The sequence below is a fragment of the Choloepus didactylus genome, chromosome 6, assembly GCF_015220235.1.
Source record: "Choloepus didactylus isolate mChoDid1 chromosome 6, mChoDid1.pri, whole genome shotgun sequence".
Lineage (NCBI taxonomy): Eukaryota > Metazoa > Chordata > Mammalia > Pilosa > Megalonychidae > Choloepus > Choloepus didactylus.
In genome coordinates, this window is record NC_051312.1 from 129,872,974 (window position 1) to 129,890,552 (window position 17,579).

At 36.1% G+C, this 17,579-nt stretch overlaps 1 protein-coding gene across 1 annotated transcript in view; it reads right to left on the reverse strand.

The window, feature by feature from the left end:
- ZW10 (zw10 kinetochore protein) overlaps positions 1 to 17,579 on the reverse strand; it is a 42,174-nt gene that overhangs the window by 5,950 nt on the left and 18,645 nt on the right. Inside the window, exons 8-13 of the mRNA XM_037841492.1 lie at positions 10,320 to 10,483; positions 9,647 to 9,829; positions 7,348 to 7,586; positions 5,225 to 5,296; positions 1,393 to 1,562; positions 415 to 545 (exon numbers count right to left, since the gene is read on the reverse strand). Of these exons, the coding sequence (XP_037697420.1) occupies positions 415 to 545; positions 1,393 to 1,562; positions 5,225 to 5,296; positions 7,348 to 7,586; positions 9,647 to 9,829; positions 10,320 to 10,483 (959 nt within the window). The remainder of the gene's footprint in view (positions 1 to 414; positions 546 to 1,392; positions 1,563 to 5,224; positions 5,297 to 7,347; positions 7,587 to 9,646; positions 9,830 to 10,319; positions 10,484 to 17,579) is intronic.

A 17,579-nucleotide genomic window follows, 5' to 3' on the forward strand; every position in this document is an offset into this window, starting at 1 on the left:
AGAGGCATTATGCAGAGGTAAGATTAAATAGTCAAGAATATATGTTCCTTCAATATTTAACCTTAGTGATATCTCTGCTAGATGAAAGGCAGACTCATCCTTAGGATGGGAAAACTGCTGTAAAAAAGATAATTCACATAAGAGAGAGGGGCACTAAGATGAACTCATGAACTTGCTATGACAGATCTACTATATAACTAGTCACGATGCTGGGTACATGGAAACATAGCTTCCCATTGGCCTGGTGGGACAAGGGATAGGAAAGATCTTAAAAATGACTGTAAAAGGAATCTAGATTTGCCAATGGAGGTGTAGGGAATCAACCTTTAACATATTCTTTGCTGCTTAAAAAAAGGGGGTGGGGAGCATCTAAGGATAGAGTATAAATTCCAGAGCTGGCAAATAGCCTCCCACCTGATGGACTGCTTTGCTTGCTGCAGAATAGTTTTCTTCATCATCCATGTTTGAAAAGTCCCTTGCACTTGATAATCTTTCCAGAAGTTCTCCTTTCTGCGCCCGCATCTGGGCTAAAAAACACTCTGTCCCTATGATGGGAAAACAGTTAAAGAATTCTAAAAGCTTTTCAATTACACGTTGCAAAACCAGGGTGGAAAAGGAGACAAGCATAAAGCATATATCTGTTCTGCCTATTTGGAAACAATTGCTAGATAACATCATAAAGCTGCCCTAAGGTTACTAGAAACAATAATTTCTAACACATTTAGCCAGTCCCTCTGACCCTACCCTCAGGATAATAAATAAGTCTTTCCTAATAGTTTGCCCAGAGTTAGAGTCAGCTAAGAAAATTTACTTATACAGAAGCAGCAGCTACTTTTATTCTGATATATCTATACCACCTAAGGGAAAAGTCAGGGACTTTTGAAAACCTAAGTGAACCATACAGATCCTCTGTTTTTCTTAGGCTATCATTGTAGTAAACATATTTATTTGCCCCACATTTCATTTCTTTTTATTTTTAATAATCCCAAGTAAAGGCAAGGGGTGGCAGGGTGTCAGTCTTGGGTTTTGGCATAAGAACAAGCAGTGACATTAGTGAGTTCCTACCAACAATGCTAACAGAATTATCACAATACAAATCTTATTATGTGTCATTCCACTGACATAATTCTGAATTTACTGCACATCAGCAATGTAGTTTGGAGCTCTAATATTCCATGAAATCATGTCATGAAAAAGTAATGGTTCCATAAGGACTGCATTTGCTTTATAAAATTAAGTAACTGGAATCACTTGCAAATTAAATGCTCTCCCACATTGCAATACAGCTCAGGACCACCACTTAATTTCTAACCTCCTCATTCATAAATTACAAAAACAGAAGGCTGAGAAGCTACATAATCAATGTTTTCCTAAATTAGAAGTATCAGTTACCAAGTCTCCGGAAGCCAGGAACAAGATCTACAAAAGTAGTAGTGCCATCACATAGAATGGGGGCAAGACGTGACTTGAACTGATGCCCAAGGGTCAGCAAATGATGAGCAATATACATACAGTTGTTGTGGTGAATGGCTGCCAACTGGGGCAGTTTTTGAAGGTTCTCCCTAAGCCAGGAGGAGGGTAGGAAAGGAAAAGAAACCACCTGTTATTGAACTTGAGGTTGATGAAAAGTTACTACTCCTCTAATGCATTTCTAGGCTTTAATAATTATATATACTAAATAAATGCTAAATACTAAATAAACACTGGTAAGTATATGGAAATACGGGTTTCTTCTCCTTTCTCAAAATTCGTATTTCATTTATACAGTGAATCATTTACCTATTTTCTAATTCACTAGTTTTCAAAGCTGGTTTCAGATTAGAATCACCTGGAGAACTTTGGAATATACAGATGTTTAGACTTTACCCCAGACAAATTAAATCACAACCTCTGGGAGTGACGCCAGGGTATTAATAGTTTTTAAACTCTTCCCAGATGATTTTAATTTTCATCAAGGAACAAAAATCACTGCTCTAATTCTTTCACACATTAGTCTGCATACCTATCTTGGGAAGAGATTCTGACTTACATTTCTGCTATATATACACTAGCAGATCTTCACTTAACACTTTCTAGTGTGCTGATTCAATGTCAGACTAGGATATATGAAGTGAAAAATGAACAACCTAAGACAGTTGTCCTCATTCCGGTCTACAAATCAGAATCATTTATGAGGCTTTTTAAAAACGCAGATGCCTGGATCTTGCACCAGGCACATAAAGCAAAATCTCTAGGGGTAGGGTCTAGGCAAATATACATATTTTTAAAGTTTCGTAAGTGATTCTAATATACTGCCTGTGCTGGTTTGGACATAATTACGTCCCCCAAAATGCTATATTCTTTAATGCAGTCTTGTGGGGGCAGACGTATTAGTGTTGATTAGGTTGGAATCTTTAAACTGAGTGTTCCTATGGAGATGTTACTCAATCAACTGTGGGCTAGACCTTTGATTAAATTATTTCCATGGAGATATGGACCCCAACCATTCAGAGTGGCTTTTGATTAAATCACTAGAGTCCTGTAATAGAGAGACATTTTGGAGAAGGTCATTGAAAGCTGATGCTTGAACATGCAGACAGAAGGACGTTTGGAGATGCTAAGCTAAGAGATGCTAGCCCAGAGTTTGCTCCAGAGAAACTAAGAGACGACTCCCAGACAGTTAGATGCATAGGAACTGAAGAGGCTAAGAGAGACAGGCCCAGGGACATTTTGGAGAAAGCCATTTTGAAACGCAACCCGGGAACAGCAGATGCCAGTCATGTGCCTTCCCAGATGAGAGGTGTTTCAGATGCCATTGGCCATTCTTCAGTGAAGGTATCTTCTTGTTGATGCCTTAGTTTGGACACTTTTATGGCCTTAGAGCTGTAAATCTGTAACCAAATATAACCCCTTTATAAAAGCCAATCCCTTTCTGGTATTTTGTATAACAGCAGCATTAGCAAACCGGAACACTGCCAAAGCTGAGAACCATAATCCAGGACAGTAGTTCTCAAAGTATGGTCTCCTGACAAGCAATAACAGCATCACCCAGAAGTTTGTTATAAACACAAGCCTCATTCCAGACCTACTGAATCAGAAATTTTAGGCACCAGCCTAAAATTTTAATAAGGCTTCCCAGTGATTAATAAGGATTCCCAGTGATTATGATGCACAGTAATGTTTGTGAACCTTTGGTCCAGAACAAAGTCCCAAGATCACATAAAGAAGAAAGAGAGGCAAATCCAACTCCAACTCCAACTCCACATCAGTGTGAAAAATGTTTCTAAGCCAAGGGAACTCCTAAGCCAATTGCCTCTGAATCACCAAGGGCATGGCTATCAGCTTACCCAAATATGTTTTTCTCTTTTCCTTTATTTTCCTTTACTTAATAGAAAATGAAATTATAATTTTAAACCACAGCAAATTTTAAACCACAGCAAAGAGAAAACAAATAAATATAAACAAATAAATATAAATATAATAAGGTTCACAATAAATAAGCTTTTCTGTAACAAAATTAGCAGGTGGGCCTAGTTAAAATCATCTCAATTGTTCAAAATTCTAAACCAAAAAATACTTCAAATAATAAATTGATTGTTCTTTGTAAGCGGAGTCCCTGGCTAGGAGACAGCTTCCTTGGCATGTCATTAAAACATTTATAAAAAGCACCCAAAGCACTTAGTTAGGATAACAGAGAGAGGATCCAGAGACCTCTCTCTCTGAGAGTTTGCAAAACTTTTCAGAATTATATTAAAAGAAACTTTTAAAATCCAAGACGTCAGGTAAATACAGCCTAAGACAGCTAGGAAGTATAGCCGACCATGCTTGACAGTTAAATAGTAATTTCTTGTGGTATTAAGTCTGCAGAGATATGAATGCCAAGAGAAAACTAGATACAATATGGAATGATGGCCTTTTTGTTTTTTAGCAAAGTAAAGTGAGACAGTTCTGAAAATACCTAGCATCAAAAACGGTAAAAACTTGGCAAATAAATTCATTAACCTCCTTCCTATGTGGGACACGACTCCCAGGCAATGTGGAACATGACTCCCAGAAATGAGCCAGGCCCTAGCAGCAAGGGATTGAAAATGCCTCCTTAACCAAAAGGGGGGAAAAGAAAGGTAACAAAATAAGGTTACAGTGGCTAAGAGATCTCAAATAGAGTCGACAGACTATACTGGAGGTTTTTCTTAATGCAAGCTCCATCCAGCTAGACATCTCAAATGGCCACACGTGTCATGCCCTTACCAACAGCAGTCCCGAAATACCTGGGTCCCTATCTGAAATTCTATAAAAGATTCACTCACTAAGTTTTATCTCTCAGAAACTTAAATCCACCAGAATGTTCCTATGCCAGACAAGTCCTAAAACCCAGATGCAACGCCTCTTTATGAGCAACAATCAGATGCAGCCCCCTCTCACATAATGTCGACACTCCCTTTCAACATGAACAAGTTAGGGTGCTCACTGCCTAGACACCCCTGAAGATCGAGAAAGTGATTAAATGAGAGGAAGGGGTAGCAACGGACAAGATAGGATTTAACAAAGGATTATGAATACTGAAACTATATAAATACATATACACTTTTTTAGATGCTAGGGTAACAGCTAGAAGGAAATGACTGAAATGGTGAAACTGTAAGCTTTAACATTTTTTGAAATTTGCTCTACGGCTATTCATTGAATTGTGCTTTTTAAGTTTTCACCTTTCTGTACATATGCTGTATTTCACAATAAGGAAAGAACTGAAACTGTGGAACTGTAACCCATAACATTTTTTGAAATTACCTATATAACTGCTTGTTGAGCTGTACTTTCAAAGTTAACACCTATCTGTGCATATGTAATATTTTACAATAATGAAAATAATTGAAATTCTGGAACTGTAACCTATAACATTCTTTGAAATTTGCTCTCTAACTACTCATTAAATCGTCCTTTCAAAGTTATCACTATTACGTATATTTGTTGAAGTTCACAATTTTAAAAATGCATATAAAAAACCAGGGTAAAGTTCTTTTGAGTTTTTTAATTTGCTTCACCTATTACATTGTAAGACTACAGCATCCTAATAAATGACCAAAGTCCTTTAAATATGTGCTTTAAAACAGTTTACTGCATTTTATTGTGAATTTTTAATAACCAAAATATTTTTGGTGGGAATATAAAATTACTGATGTTAACCTGACTTACAAACATTTCAGATATATAATTATTATACAAAATGAGATACAGTGGCACTTACCTGTGATATGTTGGTACAACATCATGGAACAAATGGAAGATATTTCTCACTGAGTAGAAAAGTTGCACAGCACTAAAAGAAAAACACAGATTTAACACGGATGCATAAGGATATATTGAAAATGAGAAAAAATTTCAAACTAAGTGCACCTTAAGCAAGAGTCACAAAAAACTACAGTTGCAGAGAACATCTGTCTTGGTCACTGCTGGAAAACACTATTAATCTAGACGGAAATATAGTCGTAACCAGTATTTACTAACTAGACTGCAGTTCTAAAACCTGGATCCATTAACAATTTTAAGAACAGCAGCATTCAACCCAAAGCCTCTTTTCCATTTATCATTTTGTGTTCTGCCAGTACCCAGAGCATCCCTTTAGTAACAAATGGAGCTAAGCCTCAGGCAAATGTCACCTGCTCACTGATGCACTCTGCAAAGGGCAAGGTATCAATAAAGGCACTCATTCAGTTCTTTTGGAATCAGTCTGACTTTCAGCTTTCACCTTTTCTCCTTCTTACCCTGATGCAAGAAGATGAATCAACATTTCTAAGATAGAATCTACCCTTCCAGTTTCCATGCCCTTTAAATCTGGCCTTAGAATACCTAAAGATTATTATTAAAATGCACTTAAAAAGAGTAAATATGAGGTTTGTGTAGCTTACCTCTATATAAGAATATCGAACCATATACCTTGAGTAACTCACAAGAATTCCACAAATACTTAGAAAAAGAAGTCACAGTTACTATGCCCCCAAAACATTGCTACTACTTGATTACTATGATGCCTGATTATATTACTTCATTTTATTTTTGCTATTTATGTTGCTGTTTGAGATCTGATAATGGGGAAGGGTGTTGTACTATACCAGTGTTTCTGTTTTTGTTTGTTCTGTTAATAACTATTTCTTTTAGTGGAAAGAACGCTCATAAGCAACACTGGTGTTCGACGTTCTCAAAAACTTCAAGAAATTATTGCCCTGCATTCCTTAACTTCTCAATCAGAATGGTCTGGCACGTCTCAGGAGGAGGCATAGTGTGGAAAGTCACTTCCATATTAATTTTGCCAAAGAAGTACAGACTTCCTTTTACATGTATTTTCCTTCCTCCTGATAATTAAAACCAGATGGATTTATAAATGTAATGATTCCTTAAAGCCACATAAATATCTTGGTAGAAATGTGTTTTTGAGATCAGAATAAAATTAAGGGGTTTGTTTTCATGTGGAGATAAAAACTAAAATTCTAGAAGCTCACCTGGAAATGCAGTTTGATTAAGTCAAGCCTTAACTGAAATGGTTTTCTACTATGAAGATGAGAAGTGAAAAGGTGCTACACATAGATGCAAACTAAAAGAGGCTTCTGTAAACCTGCTCTACTGTCAACTTGGGTCACAATCTGCCATTTTCTTCTCAATTTAGTCTAGGAGTATGGAAGAAGCTTATTAAACAAAATGAGATTCAGTAAGAGATCTGGAATAGAGTGTGGGGTACCCCAAATACAATCTAGAAAACATCATCTTTAAAGTATAAAGCCAGAACTTTGGTGTGTTCCATTCTTTTCCCTCTACCTTTGGATGCCTAACAAATTGTTACTGCTTTAAAAATAAACATTTGGAATGTAAATTAATTAGAGCCTGGATTTCAAAAAGTTAAAAAGAATATTAGGCTAAAGAGCAAAAGCAGGTTGAAGCAGCAGGTAAGACTATTATCACCACCAACAACAACAATAATAATAAACATTTCAGCATTAATCATTTTTCAGGTAGTATTCCAAGTACCTTACGTGTGCTTTCTCATATAATAGCATTCAATTCAAATAAAAGTAAAAATTAAACAAAAAGTTTTCTGTTAAAAAGTAATTAACAGTTTTAATGTTAAAGAAACCCGTTTGTCCATCCATCCATAGGCTTCTAATTTTTATACCTTGCTCTAACATCTATATTGTTACAAATAAATGTTGGAGATCAAAAAATATTTCTTTGCTGCACTGTGTTTTTCTAGAAAAAAAGATGAACTAATTGGATAAGAATACCCAAAGAATTCCAGCTAATTTTTTTAAACAAATGTCTAGTTCAATATGCATTTAATCAAGTTATTGCCATTTTCAGATGGTTTAGAATGCATACCACTGATCACTACTGGTCGTTGCTTCTAGTAAAGTCTGATAGGCGAGTTCCATTAATCTCTTCACAGATTCACTGATGTGGCATGTCGGCAAAGAAAAGGAATGCTGGTCCAGTGTATTTTCAGGCTCTAGATTCACCACTTCATTGTACTCAGTTTTGGATATTTTTTGTCCTTCTAGCTTCTCATCCTCATCAGGACCAGGTAAGTCTGGCACACTTATCTTAGAATCAGGAGTAATCTGAGGTTCAAACATAGAAAGCACTGTCTTCAGACATATAGTAAGGAATATGTATGTTTCTATGATGATAAAGCCATGGCTCTATAGAACAATTTAAAGACTTGAGTAAATATGGCAGTATTTTAATGATTGCTCAATCTTGGATGACAGCCTGCCGTAAGAAATAAGCAATCCCCTTTACCGTGCACTTCTCCTAAGCACTTTTAATCTTGTTTGAAATAGCAAAGTTATGAAATTGGCCCAAGATTCCAGGTAAATGAAAGGACCCTCAAACCTCAGACTAAACTATTAGATTATTGTAGACCAGCAAAATTTTTGCTTTATAGTCCAGATCATTAAAACAATTATTTCTCAACAAGCACATATGTTGGCTTAGTCTAAGAACTAACTCATTCAGACCAGTAAATTCCTGCCTTAAAAAAAAAAAAGAAACCTTAAATTTAAACAGAAAAAACATTCTCAGACTTAGGAGTAAATATAAGAACACTAGACTGCAAATCTGAACACATCAGTGATGTTTTTTTACCCTAAAAAACTTGTAAGTCATATTCTCTCTGGACCTCTATTTTCTCATTATAGAAGGAAGAACCTGGACTACAATGGTTTCCAAACCTTGCTTCTCAAAGATGCCACAGGGGCCACAAAAAGAAAGATTAAATAAGTGAGACAGCAGGTCCCCCACTCCCACTGCAAGAGGAAGCACATCTGCTCTGTATGTATTGGACCTCTATGGAAAATTTTTGAAAGAAAAAGTTCCAATAAAATGTAATAAAAATGTTTAAGTCACCAGACATGGCTTCCTAATCTGTAAAATGGTATAATACCTAGTTCAGATGACTGATACCAAGATTAAATGAGAATATAAATGCCAGGCATTTGGCAGTCAAAAAGTATAGCTAAGACTATAATGCTGATGAAGAAATATAATTACAGAAATGATTGGAAAAATGCTAATATTTTTCTGAAAAATAACATGCCCTGAATACATACAACTCAAAAAAGTGACTTTGTGAGGAGAGCGAAGGAACCTAAGATCAAAAATGTTATCTGTCAGGTCAAAACGTAAAACAAAACAGAAAAACAACAAAACCACAACTTAGATCTTCCGGGAAAATGTAGGGAGCTGTTTTAGAGAGGACTGAGATGAAGACCATGAAAGGCAATCAAGGTGAAAATGGTTTTCAGAAAAAGAGCTTGTACAATTTAGATCTAAACTGATGAGAGAAAGAACCAAGTTGGAATCTAGAGAAGTGGTTCTTACCCAGGGACAATTTTGCCCTCCAGGGAACATTTGGCAAGGTCAAATATATACATACATAAATTACATAAACATATAATGGAAGTTTAATAACTCACCACAATGAATGCTTCAACTGTCATGTTCTCTTCCACTCTACCATATGTGTTTAAAAATGAGCTACTTCCTAAATACAATGTAATATACAATGTAATACAATGCTATAACTCTGTGTGTCGGTTTGCATATATTATGTCCCCCAGAAAAAAAGTCATATTCTTTAATCCAATCTTGTGGGATACTTGGATTAGGTTGTTTCCATGGAGATATGACTCACCTAACTGTAGGTGATAATTCTGATTAGATTATTTCCATGGAGGTGTGGCCCCACCCATTCAGCATGGGTCTTGATTAGTTTACTAGAGCCTCACAGGAGCTCAGACAGAAGGAGCTCAGTGCTGCAGCTGAGAGAGACATTTTGGAGAGGGCTGTCGAAGGCAGACTTTTGCTAGCCCAGAGTTTGCCTGGGAAAAACTAAGAGAACACCCTCAGATGCTTAGAGAGAAAAGTCCTGGGAGAAAGCCATTTTGAAACCAGAACCCCAGAGCAGACGCCAGTCACGTGCCTTTCCAGCTGATAGAGGTTTTCCAGATGCCATCGGCCATTATTCAGTGAATGTACCCTACTGTTGATGCCTTAGTTTGGACACTTTTATGGCCTCAGGACTGTAACTTTGTAACCAAACAAACCCCCTTATTAAAAGCCAACCCATTTCTGGTATTTTGCATAACAGCAGCATTAGCAAACCAGAGCACCCTGGTACCTTCACAGTGTTGTGAATTTCAGAGGTCATTAAGTTTCTGGCTGCCACAATCACATCCTGGCACTTCTTGTTAGCAAAATGAGAATTGATGTTACGGGCATATTTCAGCAAATCAGTTGTATTTCCTTTTAAAAATCTCATCTCCTTTAAGGCATTTTCAAATTCTTCAGTAGACTGTATGATCTGAGAAAGAAAAGACAATTATTAATGATACACACATATTCTATTTCAATATAAAAATTTCAAATCCAACAAATAGACAAAAAAACAAGGACCAACTGGACATTTTAATTTTCAGAACAGGCCATCAATTACTAGGTATAAAAATATTATACATTTTTCCAGCCTTAAATTTATTAGGAAGAACATCTTCAATAGACATTTCTGACTATACTTGGTAAAGGTGCAAAGATCTTTATAGTTGGTTACAAGTATAAAAGAAAAATTGTTTTTCAAAAGTATGTTACTCATGAAAATATACTTAATCAGAAAACACACCTCCCCAGTCAGAGATAGGAAGCCAGGAAAGAAACGTAGTTATAGGGAATTTGCCTCCACTCCTTAATAATTTTCTTAAAAATGTAACTAATAAATAAAATATCTCCAAGGGAAAACAAAAGACATTAATAATAATCTAGTCTTTTAAAAACTTCTGTGATATCTCTGCTCTTACCTCCTCATACTGCTGTAACTTGCTGCTATTTGTTGGAATAGAATAAACCAAACAGTTTTTAATGAGGCACTCAGACAAGTCCTCCCATATCATGTCACCAAACATCTCGGTCAATGTGATCTTAGATGTTTTTTCATTTTCTAGGTCAGTGACAAGAGGCAAATCTGAATTAAAAAAAAAAAAAGTTTTAAATGAGAATCCATTCACAGTCCTGATATATATTAGCAATCCCCTAGTTTTCTAGAATCCTTTACTTTTAAGATGATGGGAAAGAAAATGGCACAGATAATTCTACAGCCATCTCAACTGACTGCAGGGGACAAAGGAGGGCACACAATTATTTTATTTTCACTGTACATATGATTCATCTGCACTGCATTACTGTGTACAGCAATAAGGTATAAAGCCATCTACATTCGCATCATCTACTGTTAAGCTACTGGTCTGATTATATCACAAGCACTCAGAAGTTCTGCGTTCCAAGTTGAAACTAGTTTAGGATAAAATCCCAGTTCTTTAGTAATGAATAAACATATTTTTTCATCTCTGCATAGGTTCTGATTGTTTATTCTAAGTAACAATAAACCTCTTACAAAAAACTGTTTATCTAGTCTACCAAACAGAATACTTCCATATGTCTTCTACAGTGTATCTTATGGTATTTTATCCAACATATTTGGGGGGGTTATACTTAAAATATACTATTAATCAATTAAATGATAGCTAAGAACTAGCAGCCAATGTAGAGGGAAGAGGAATCATAAAAGAGCCCAGATATTTTGAACCTAGTTCTGATTCACCAGGAAGGATCTTAGGGAACAAGAACCTTAGAAGAAAATAACCATATTAATTCAGAGCCTTGAGATAGCTTACAGGTGTAAAGTCTAGGCCTGTGTTGTCCAGTACAGTAGTCACCAGCCACATGTAGTTACTGAGTACTTGAAGTGTGACTGAGGAACTTAGATTTTTAAATGTTTAATTAATTTACATTTCAGTATATAAGTGGAAGCAGGAGGGGGAATGTGGCTACAAGGAGTAGCACAAGGGAGCCTTGAGGTGATAGAACCATTCTGTATCTTGATTGTGGTAGTGGTTACATGAACCTACACATGTGATAAAACTGCACAGAACTATACATACACATACACACAAATGGGCACACATAAATCTGATGAAATCTGAATAAGCTCTGTGACTTGTACCAATGTTAATTCCCTGGTTTTGATACTGTACTATAGTTATGTAGGATGTTATCATTGGGGAAAACTGGGTGAAGGGTACACAGGACTTCTTGGACATTTTTTTGCAAGTTCAAGTGAATCTATAATTATTTTGAAATAGAAATTTTAAAATCAAAACAGGAAAAAGGAAGCAGTGTAAAATGTTTTCCTTTAAACACAACTTTACTCTTTTGACAGGGCTACATTTCACTTTAACCAATGCACTGCATAAGATATTACTGTTAAAGTGTGCATATCAAACATGTATGCAATTTCTAGTTCACATAAATACACCTCTGATCTAGTTCTATAAACAACTGATTCCATTTAAATGATTTTTTTTTCTATGTACCAATGCAAACCTGTAATATATTTATTTGAAAACTTTACACACACAGTATGAGTTATGGTGATACCTATATAAATGATAGTTGGTAGTTAAGTTGAAATTACTCTTATCTTAATTTTGGAGTAATTAAATTATTTCACTAGTTTAAGAAAATAACTATGGACATATTTTTATATTTAAAACAAACGCATACTACTGATGCAGAATCAAGTAAAAATGCAGAAGCAAACAGTACTACTGGAACTTAAAGAAATGAAGTATGTCACAAAATTTCAAAGGAATGGCAACTGCAATTTGCTGCAACAGAGCAAAACAAAAAAGCTGCTTTTTTTTTTTTAAAGATAATAAAGTAGACATTAAGGGGCAATTTCAGTGACTACACTGTGAATTTGTTAAGTTTCCTCTCAAAAAAATTGACAAATTTTGTCACATGAAATCAATTAAATGTCCAACAAAAAAATGTGATTTTTGAACAGGATCTGACCTTATAACTGGCCAGCTATAAAATCTGAATTCTCACATGAAAAAGAAAACCATTTTTAGATAAAGAGATGGTAAAAGAAATTTCAGCTGTAGAAATTTTATCAGAAAATTATGAGGAAAAGATAAAAAAAAATCTTTTACAATATGTAAAAGATCTTCAGTTAAGCCACCAAAAAACTGTCCACAGAATATAAGATCTTTCTAAGAATACCAAAGCCTCAACTGGTTCAAATCTGAAAAATTGCAAGTGCTTTTCTTTAGCTTTAGATGATACTTCGGGTACATTTGTCTAAAATGACTTCCAAATTTACAAAGAAATATTGTCAATTCATAGACTATAAGATCAAACCTGTTGAAAGATTTTTTATTAGAGGAGTTCATAGGTATTTTTTAAGCTTTTACATTTATCAAAGAATTTCAGCTAGGTATGAAAAAATTGGTTCCTATTACAATAGACGTAGTGCTTCATCTATATTAGGTCAAAACTCCAGATTTAATGGAATTTTAAAACAAGAAACTAATGATTCCCTTATTGCTTCCCTCCATTACATGGTACATATTTACATTGTTTTCTGAAGCAGATGCTATGAAAAGTGACATAGACACAGTTGTTAAAATTGTTCAATATATGAACATGCAAATAAATGAACAATGGTTCCTGGAACTGTTGAAAGAAATAGAAGACAATGAATGTAATGATCTCATGTTCTTTGATGATGCTCATTTGTTAAGGCTGAAAGACTTTTACAAAGGTTGACTTCACTGTTAAGTTCAAGATTTTCTTGAAACAAAATGAGTGCTTGCCAAATATTCAATAATCAAAGATAAAAAATAGCAATACAATTATGTTTTCTTACTAACACTACATTGCATATGAACAAACTAATTGTGAAACTCCAAGAAAAAGAAAAGTTTGAGACCTAGCTAAACAAGTAAGAGAATTTATATTGAAATTAAACCTATTCATAATACAAATTAATAATAATAATTTTACCCATTTTTCTAGCAAGACTCAAATATGCAGAGGCTATTTGTTGTAAACAGCAATGTAAACTACCTGCAAAAAATACCATTTGAAAAATGTTTTGTGATCGTGATAAATTTAGAGCTCTCTTTCAATGTATGCAATACCACCTTGAATTTGATGTTAATAGGGTTAATTTGATACATGAGTTAGTGAATATACTTAATTTAGTCATAGTTTTGAAACTGATATACTTCTGCTTCAAAGTCAAATCAATTCTTCTAAAAGAAATTTGTAAATGTGGATGTAAAAATGATCTTTTGATACTCAATTCAGTTATTGGAAAAGTTTTAAGTATGTTTTGAACATTTGGGTATGAAATCAACTTTCTCAACTATAAATTTTATGAAATGTAAATACAAATCAAAAATTTCTGAGGGAAATTTGTATCCGAATTGAGATGAGCTATAAATGTAAAATACATACCAAATTTCAAAGTGTTTATATTAAAAAAATATATAAAATATCATTAATAATTTTTACGTTGATTAAATATTTAAATAATACATTTATATATCAAGTTAAATAAAATACATTATTAAAAATAATCTCACCTCTTTCATTTTACTTTTTTTTAATGTGGCTACTAGAAAACTTCAAATTACATTATATGACTGGCATTACATATAAATGTACATAAAAGTGTACAATTTCCATTGGACGGTGCTGATCTACACCGTGATACCTAAATGCAGGTAGCACTGCAGCCAAACAGTATGAGCAGCTCGTACAGTACCCTGCTCAACAAAGGTCTGTGAATGGATATATGCACACATACTAGAGAAGGAAAAGCTAGGTGTAGTACATAGGTATAATCACACCACATAAATCAATTTGTATACTTTTTTTTCCCTTAAGTTCTTATCATAAACATTTCACCATACTAGGAAAAATTATTCTTGGGGAGTTACTGCTTAATGGATGCAGTTTCCATTTGGAGTGATGAAAAAGTTTCGGTAATGGATGGTGGTAATAGTACAGCACAGTGAATGTAATTCATATCACTAAATTGTACACCTGAAAGTCATTAAAAAGGGAAATTTGTGTATATGTTACCATAATAAAGAGTTTTAAAAAATTATTCTATTCCCATTTAACTTAGTTTTTTATTAGGAAAGAGTGACGAATTTTGTCAAACATTGATAGCTTTCTTATGTTGAATCATCTTTGCACTCCTAGAATAAAACCTGAACATGATGCATCCTTTAAAAGGTACCATGGGATTTAATTTACTATTATTTTGTTTAAAATGTCTGCATTTATGAGACATGAGTAAAATTATAATGTTTTATGTGTATAAATGCTATCATTATTACGCTTTGGTATTGTTTATGCTAATTAAAAAAATAATTAGGACATTTTTCATATTTTTCTATGGACCAAAAGAGGCTGATTAACAAAGGGATTTTCTGTAATTTAAAGAATAGATAGAATTTAGTCAAAAGCCTTCTGTGCCTGGTGGCGGTCTCTTCAGTGGTAAGTCTTCAACAATCTTTCAAATTTCTTCTACAACTATGTATGTTCAGAGCTTCTGTTTCTTGGTAAATTTTAGGGATTTATACCTTCTAAAAAATCACCCAATGCAAATAGCAAATCATGCTTGTGAAAAGCCCAACACCACTAAGGTGAAGAAAATGTCAATTTTTCCCTTTCCATATCCACAAACACATCTCTCCCCTTGCTGAGGTGATGACTGTTTTGTATTCTTCTTCCCTTACATTCATATAATATATATACACATATATACTCATACAAGTGGTTTCTTTTTTTTTTTTTTCATTTTTATAAAATTAGGCTCGGAGGCGGGGCAAGATGGCAGACTGGTGAGCTGTATGTTTTAGTTACTCCTCCAGGAAAGTAGGTAAAAAGCCAGGAACTGCGTGGACTGGACACCACAGAGCAATCTGTCTTTGGGCATACTTCAAACAACACTCATGAAAACGTGGAACTGCTGAGATCAGCGAAATCTGTAAGTTTTTGCGGCCAGGGGACCCGCGCCCCTCCCTGCCAGGCTCAGTCCCGGGGGAGGAGGGGCTGTCAGCTCCAGGAAGGAGAAGGGAGAATTGCAGTGGCTGCTCTCATCGGAAACTCATTCTACTGATTCAAACTCCAACCATAGATAGACTGAGGCCAGACACTAGAGACTCTGAGAGCAGCCAGCCCAGCAGAGAGGAGACGGGCATAGAAGGAAAACAACACGAGAAGCTCCAAAGTAAAAGCAGAGGATTTTTGGAGTTCTGGTGAACACAGAAAGGGGAAGGGCGGAGATCAGGCCTTGAGGCGCATATGCAAATCCCGAACCAAGGCTGATCTCTCTGCCCAGGGCACCTTTCCTTAATGGCCCTGGTTGCTTTGTCTATTAGCATTTCAATAACCCATTAGATCTCTGAGGAGGGCCGTTTTTTTTTTTTTTTTTTTTTTAAATCCTTTTTGCTTTTTCTAAAACAATTACTCTAAGAAGCTCAATACAGAAAGCTTCAAAGAATTGAAATTTGGGCACGTCAAGTCAAGAGCAGAAATAAGAGAGCTCTGAGACAAAAGGCAATAATCCAGTGGCTGAGAAAATTCACTAAACAACACAACTTCCCAAGAAAAGGGGGGTGTCCGCTCACAGCCACCATCCTGGTGGACAGGAAACACTCCTGCCCATCGCCAGCCCCATAGCCCAAAGCTGCCCCAGACAACCCAGTGTGACGGAAGTGCTTCAAATAACAGGCACACACCACAAAACTGGGCGTGGACATTAGCCTTCCCTGCAACCTCAGCTGAATGTCCCAGAGCTGGGAAGGGGGAGCAGTGTGAATTAACAAAGCCCCATTCAGCCATCATTTGAGCAGACTGGGAGCCTCCCAACACAGCCCAGCAGCCCAGAACTGCCCTGGGGGGACGGCACTCACCTGTGACATAGCACAGTCATCCCTCAACAGAGGACCCGGGGTGCACAGCCTGGAAGAGGGGCCCACTTGCAAGTCTCAGGAGCCATACGCCAATACCAAAGACTTGTGGGTCAGTGGCAGAGACAAACTGTGGCAGGACTGAACTGAAGGATTAGACTATTGCAGTAGCTTTAAAACTCTAGGATCATCAGGGAGATTTGATTGTTAGGGCCACCCCCCCTCCCCGACTGCCCAGAAACACGCCCCACATACAGGGCAGGCAACACCAACTACACACGCAAGCTTGGGACACCAATTGGGCCCCACAAGACTCACTCCCCCACTCACCAAAAAGGCTAAGCAGGGGAGATCTGGCTTGTGGAGAACAGGTGGCTCGTGGACGCCACCTGCTGGTTAGTTAGAGAAAGTGTACTCCACGAAGCTGTAGATCTGATAAATTAGAGATAAGGACTTCAACTGGTCTACAAACCCTAAAAGAACCCTATCAAGGACAGCAAATGCCACGAGGCCAAAAACAACAGAAAATTATAAAGCATATGAAAAAACCAGACGATATGGATAACCCAAGCCCAAGCACCCAAATCAAAAGACCAGAAGAGACACACCTAGAGCAGCTACTCAAAGAACTAAAGATGAACAATGAGACCCTAGTACGGGATATGAAGGAAATCAAGAAGACCCTAGAAGAGCATAAAGAAGACATTGCAAGACTAAATAAAAAAATGGATGATCTTATGGAAATTAAAGAAACTGTTGACCAAATTAAAAAGATTCTGGACACTCATAGTACAAGACTAGAGGAAGTTGAACAACGAATCAGTGACCTGGAAGATGACAGAATGGAAAATGAAAGCATAAAAGAAAGAATGGGGAAAAAAATTGAAAAACTCGAAATGGACCTCAGGGATATGATAGATAATATGAAGCGTCCGAATATAAGACTCATTGGTGTCCCAGAAGGGGAAGAAAAGGGTAAAGGTCTAGGAAGAGTATTCAAAGAAATTGTTGGGGAAAACTTCCCAAATCTTCTAAACAACATAAATACACAAATCATAAATGCTCAGCGAACTCCAAATAGAATAAATCCAAAAAAACCCACTCCGAGACATATACTGATCACACTGTCAAACATAGAAGAGAAGGAGCAAGTTCTGAAAGCAGCAAGAGAAAAGCAATTCACCACATACAAAGGAAACAGCATAAGACTAAGTAGTGACTACTCAGCAGCCACCATGGAGGCGAGAAGGCAATGGCACGATATATTTAAAATTCTGAGAGAGAGGAATT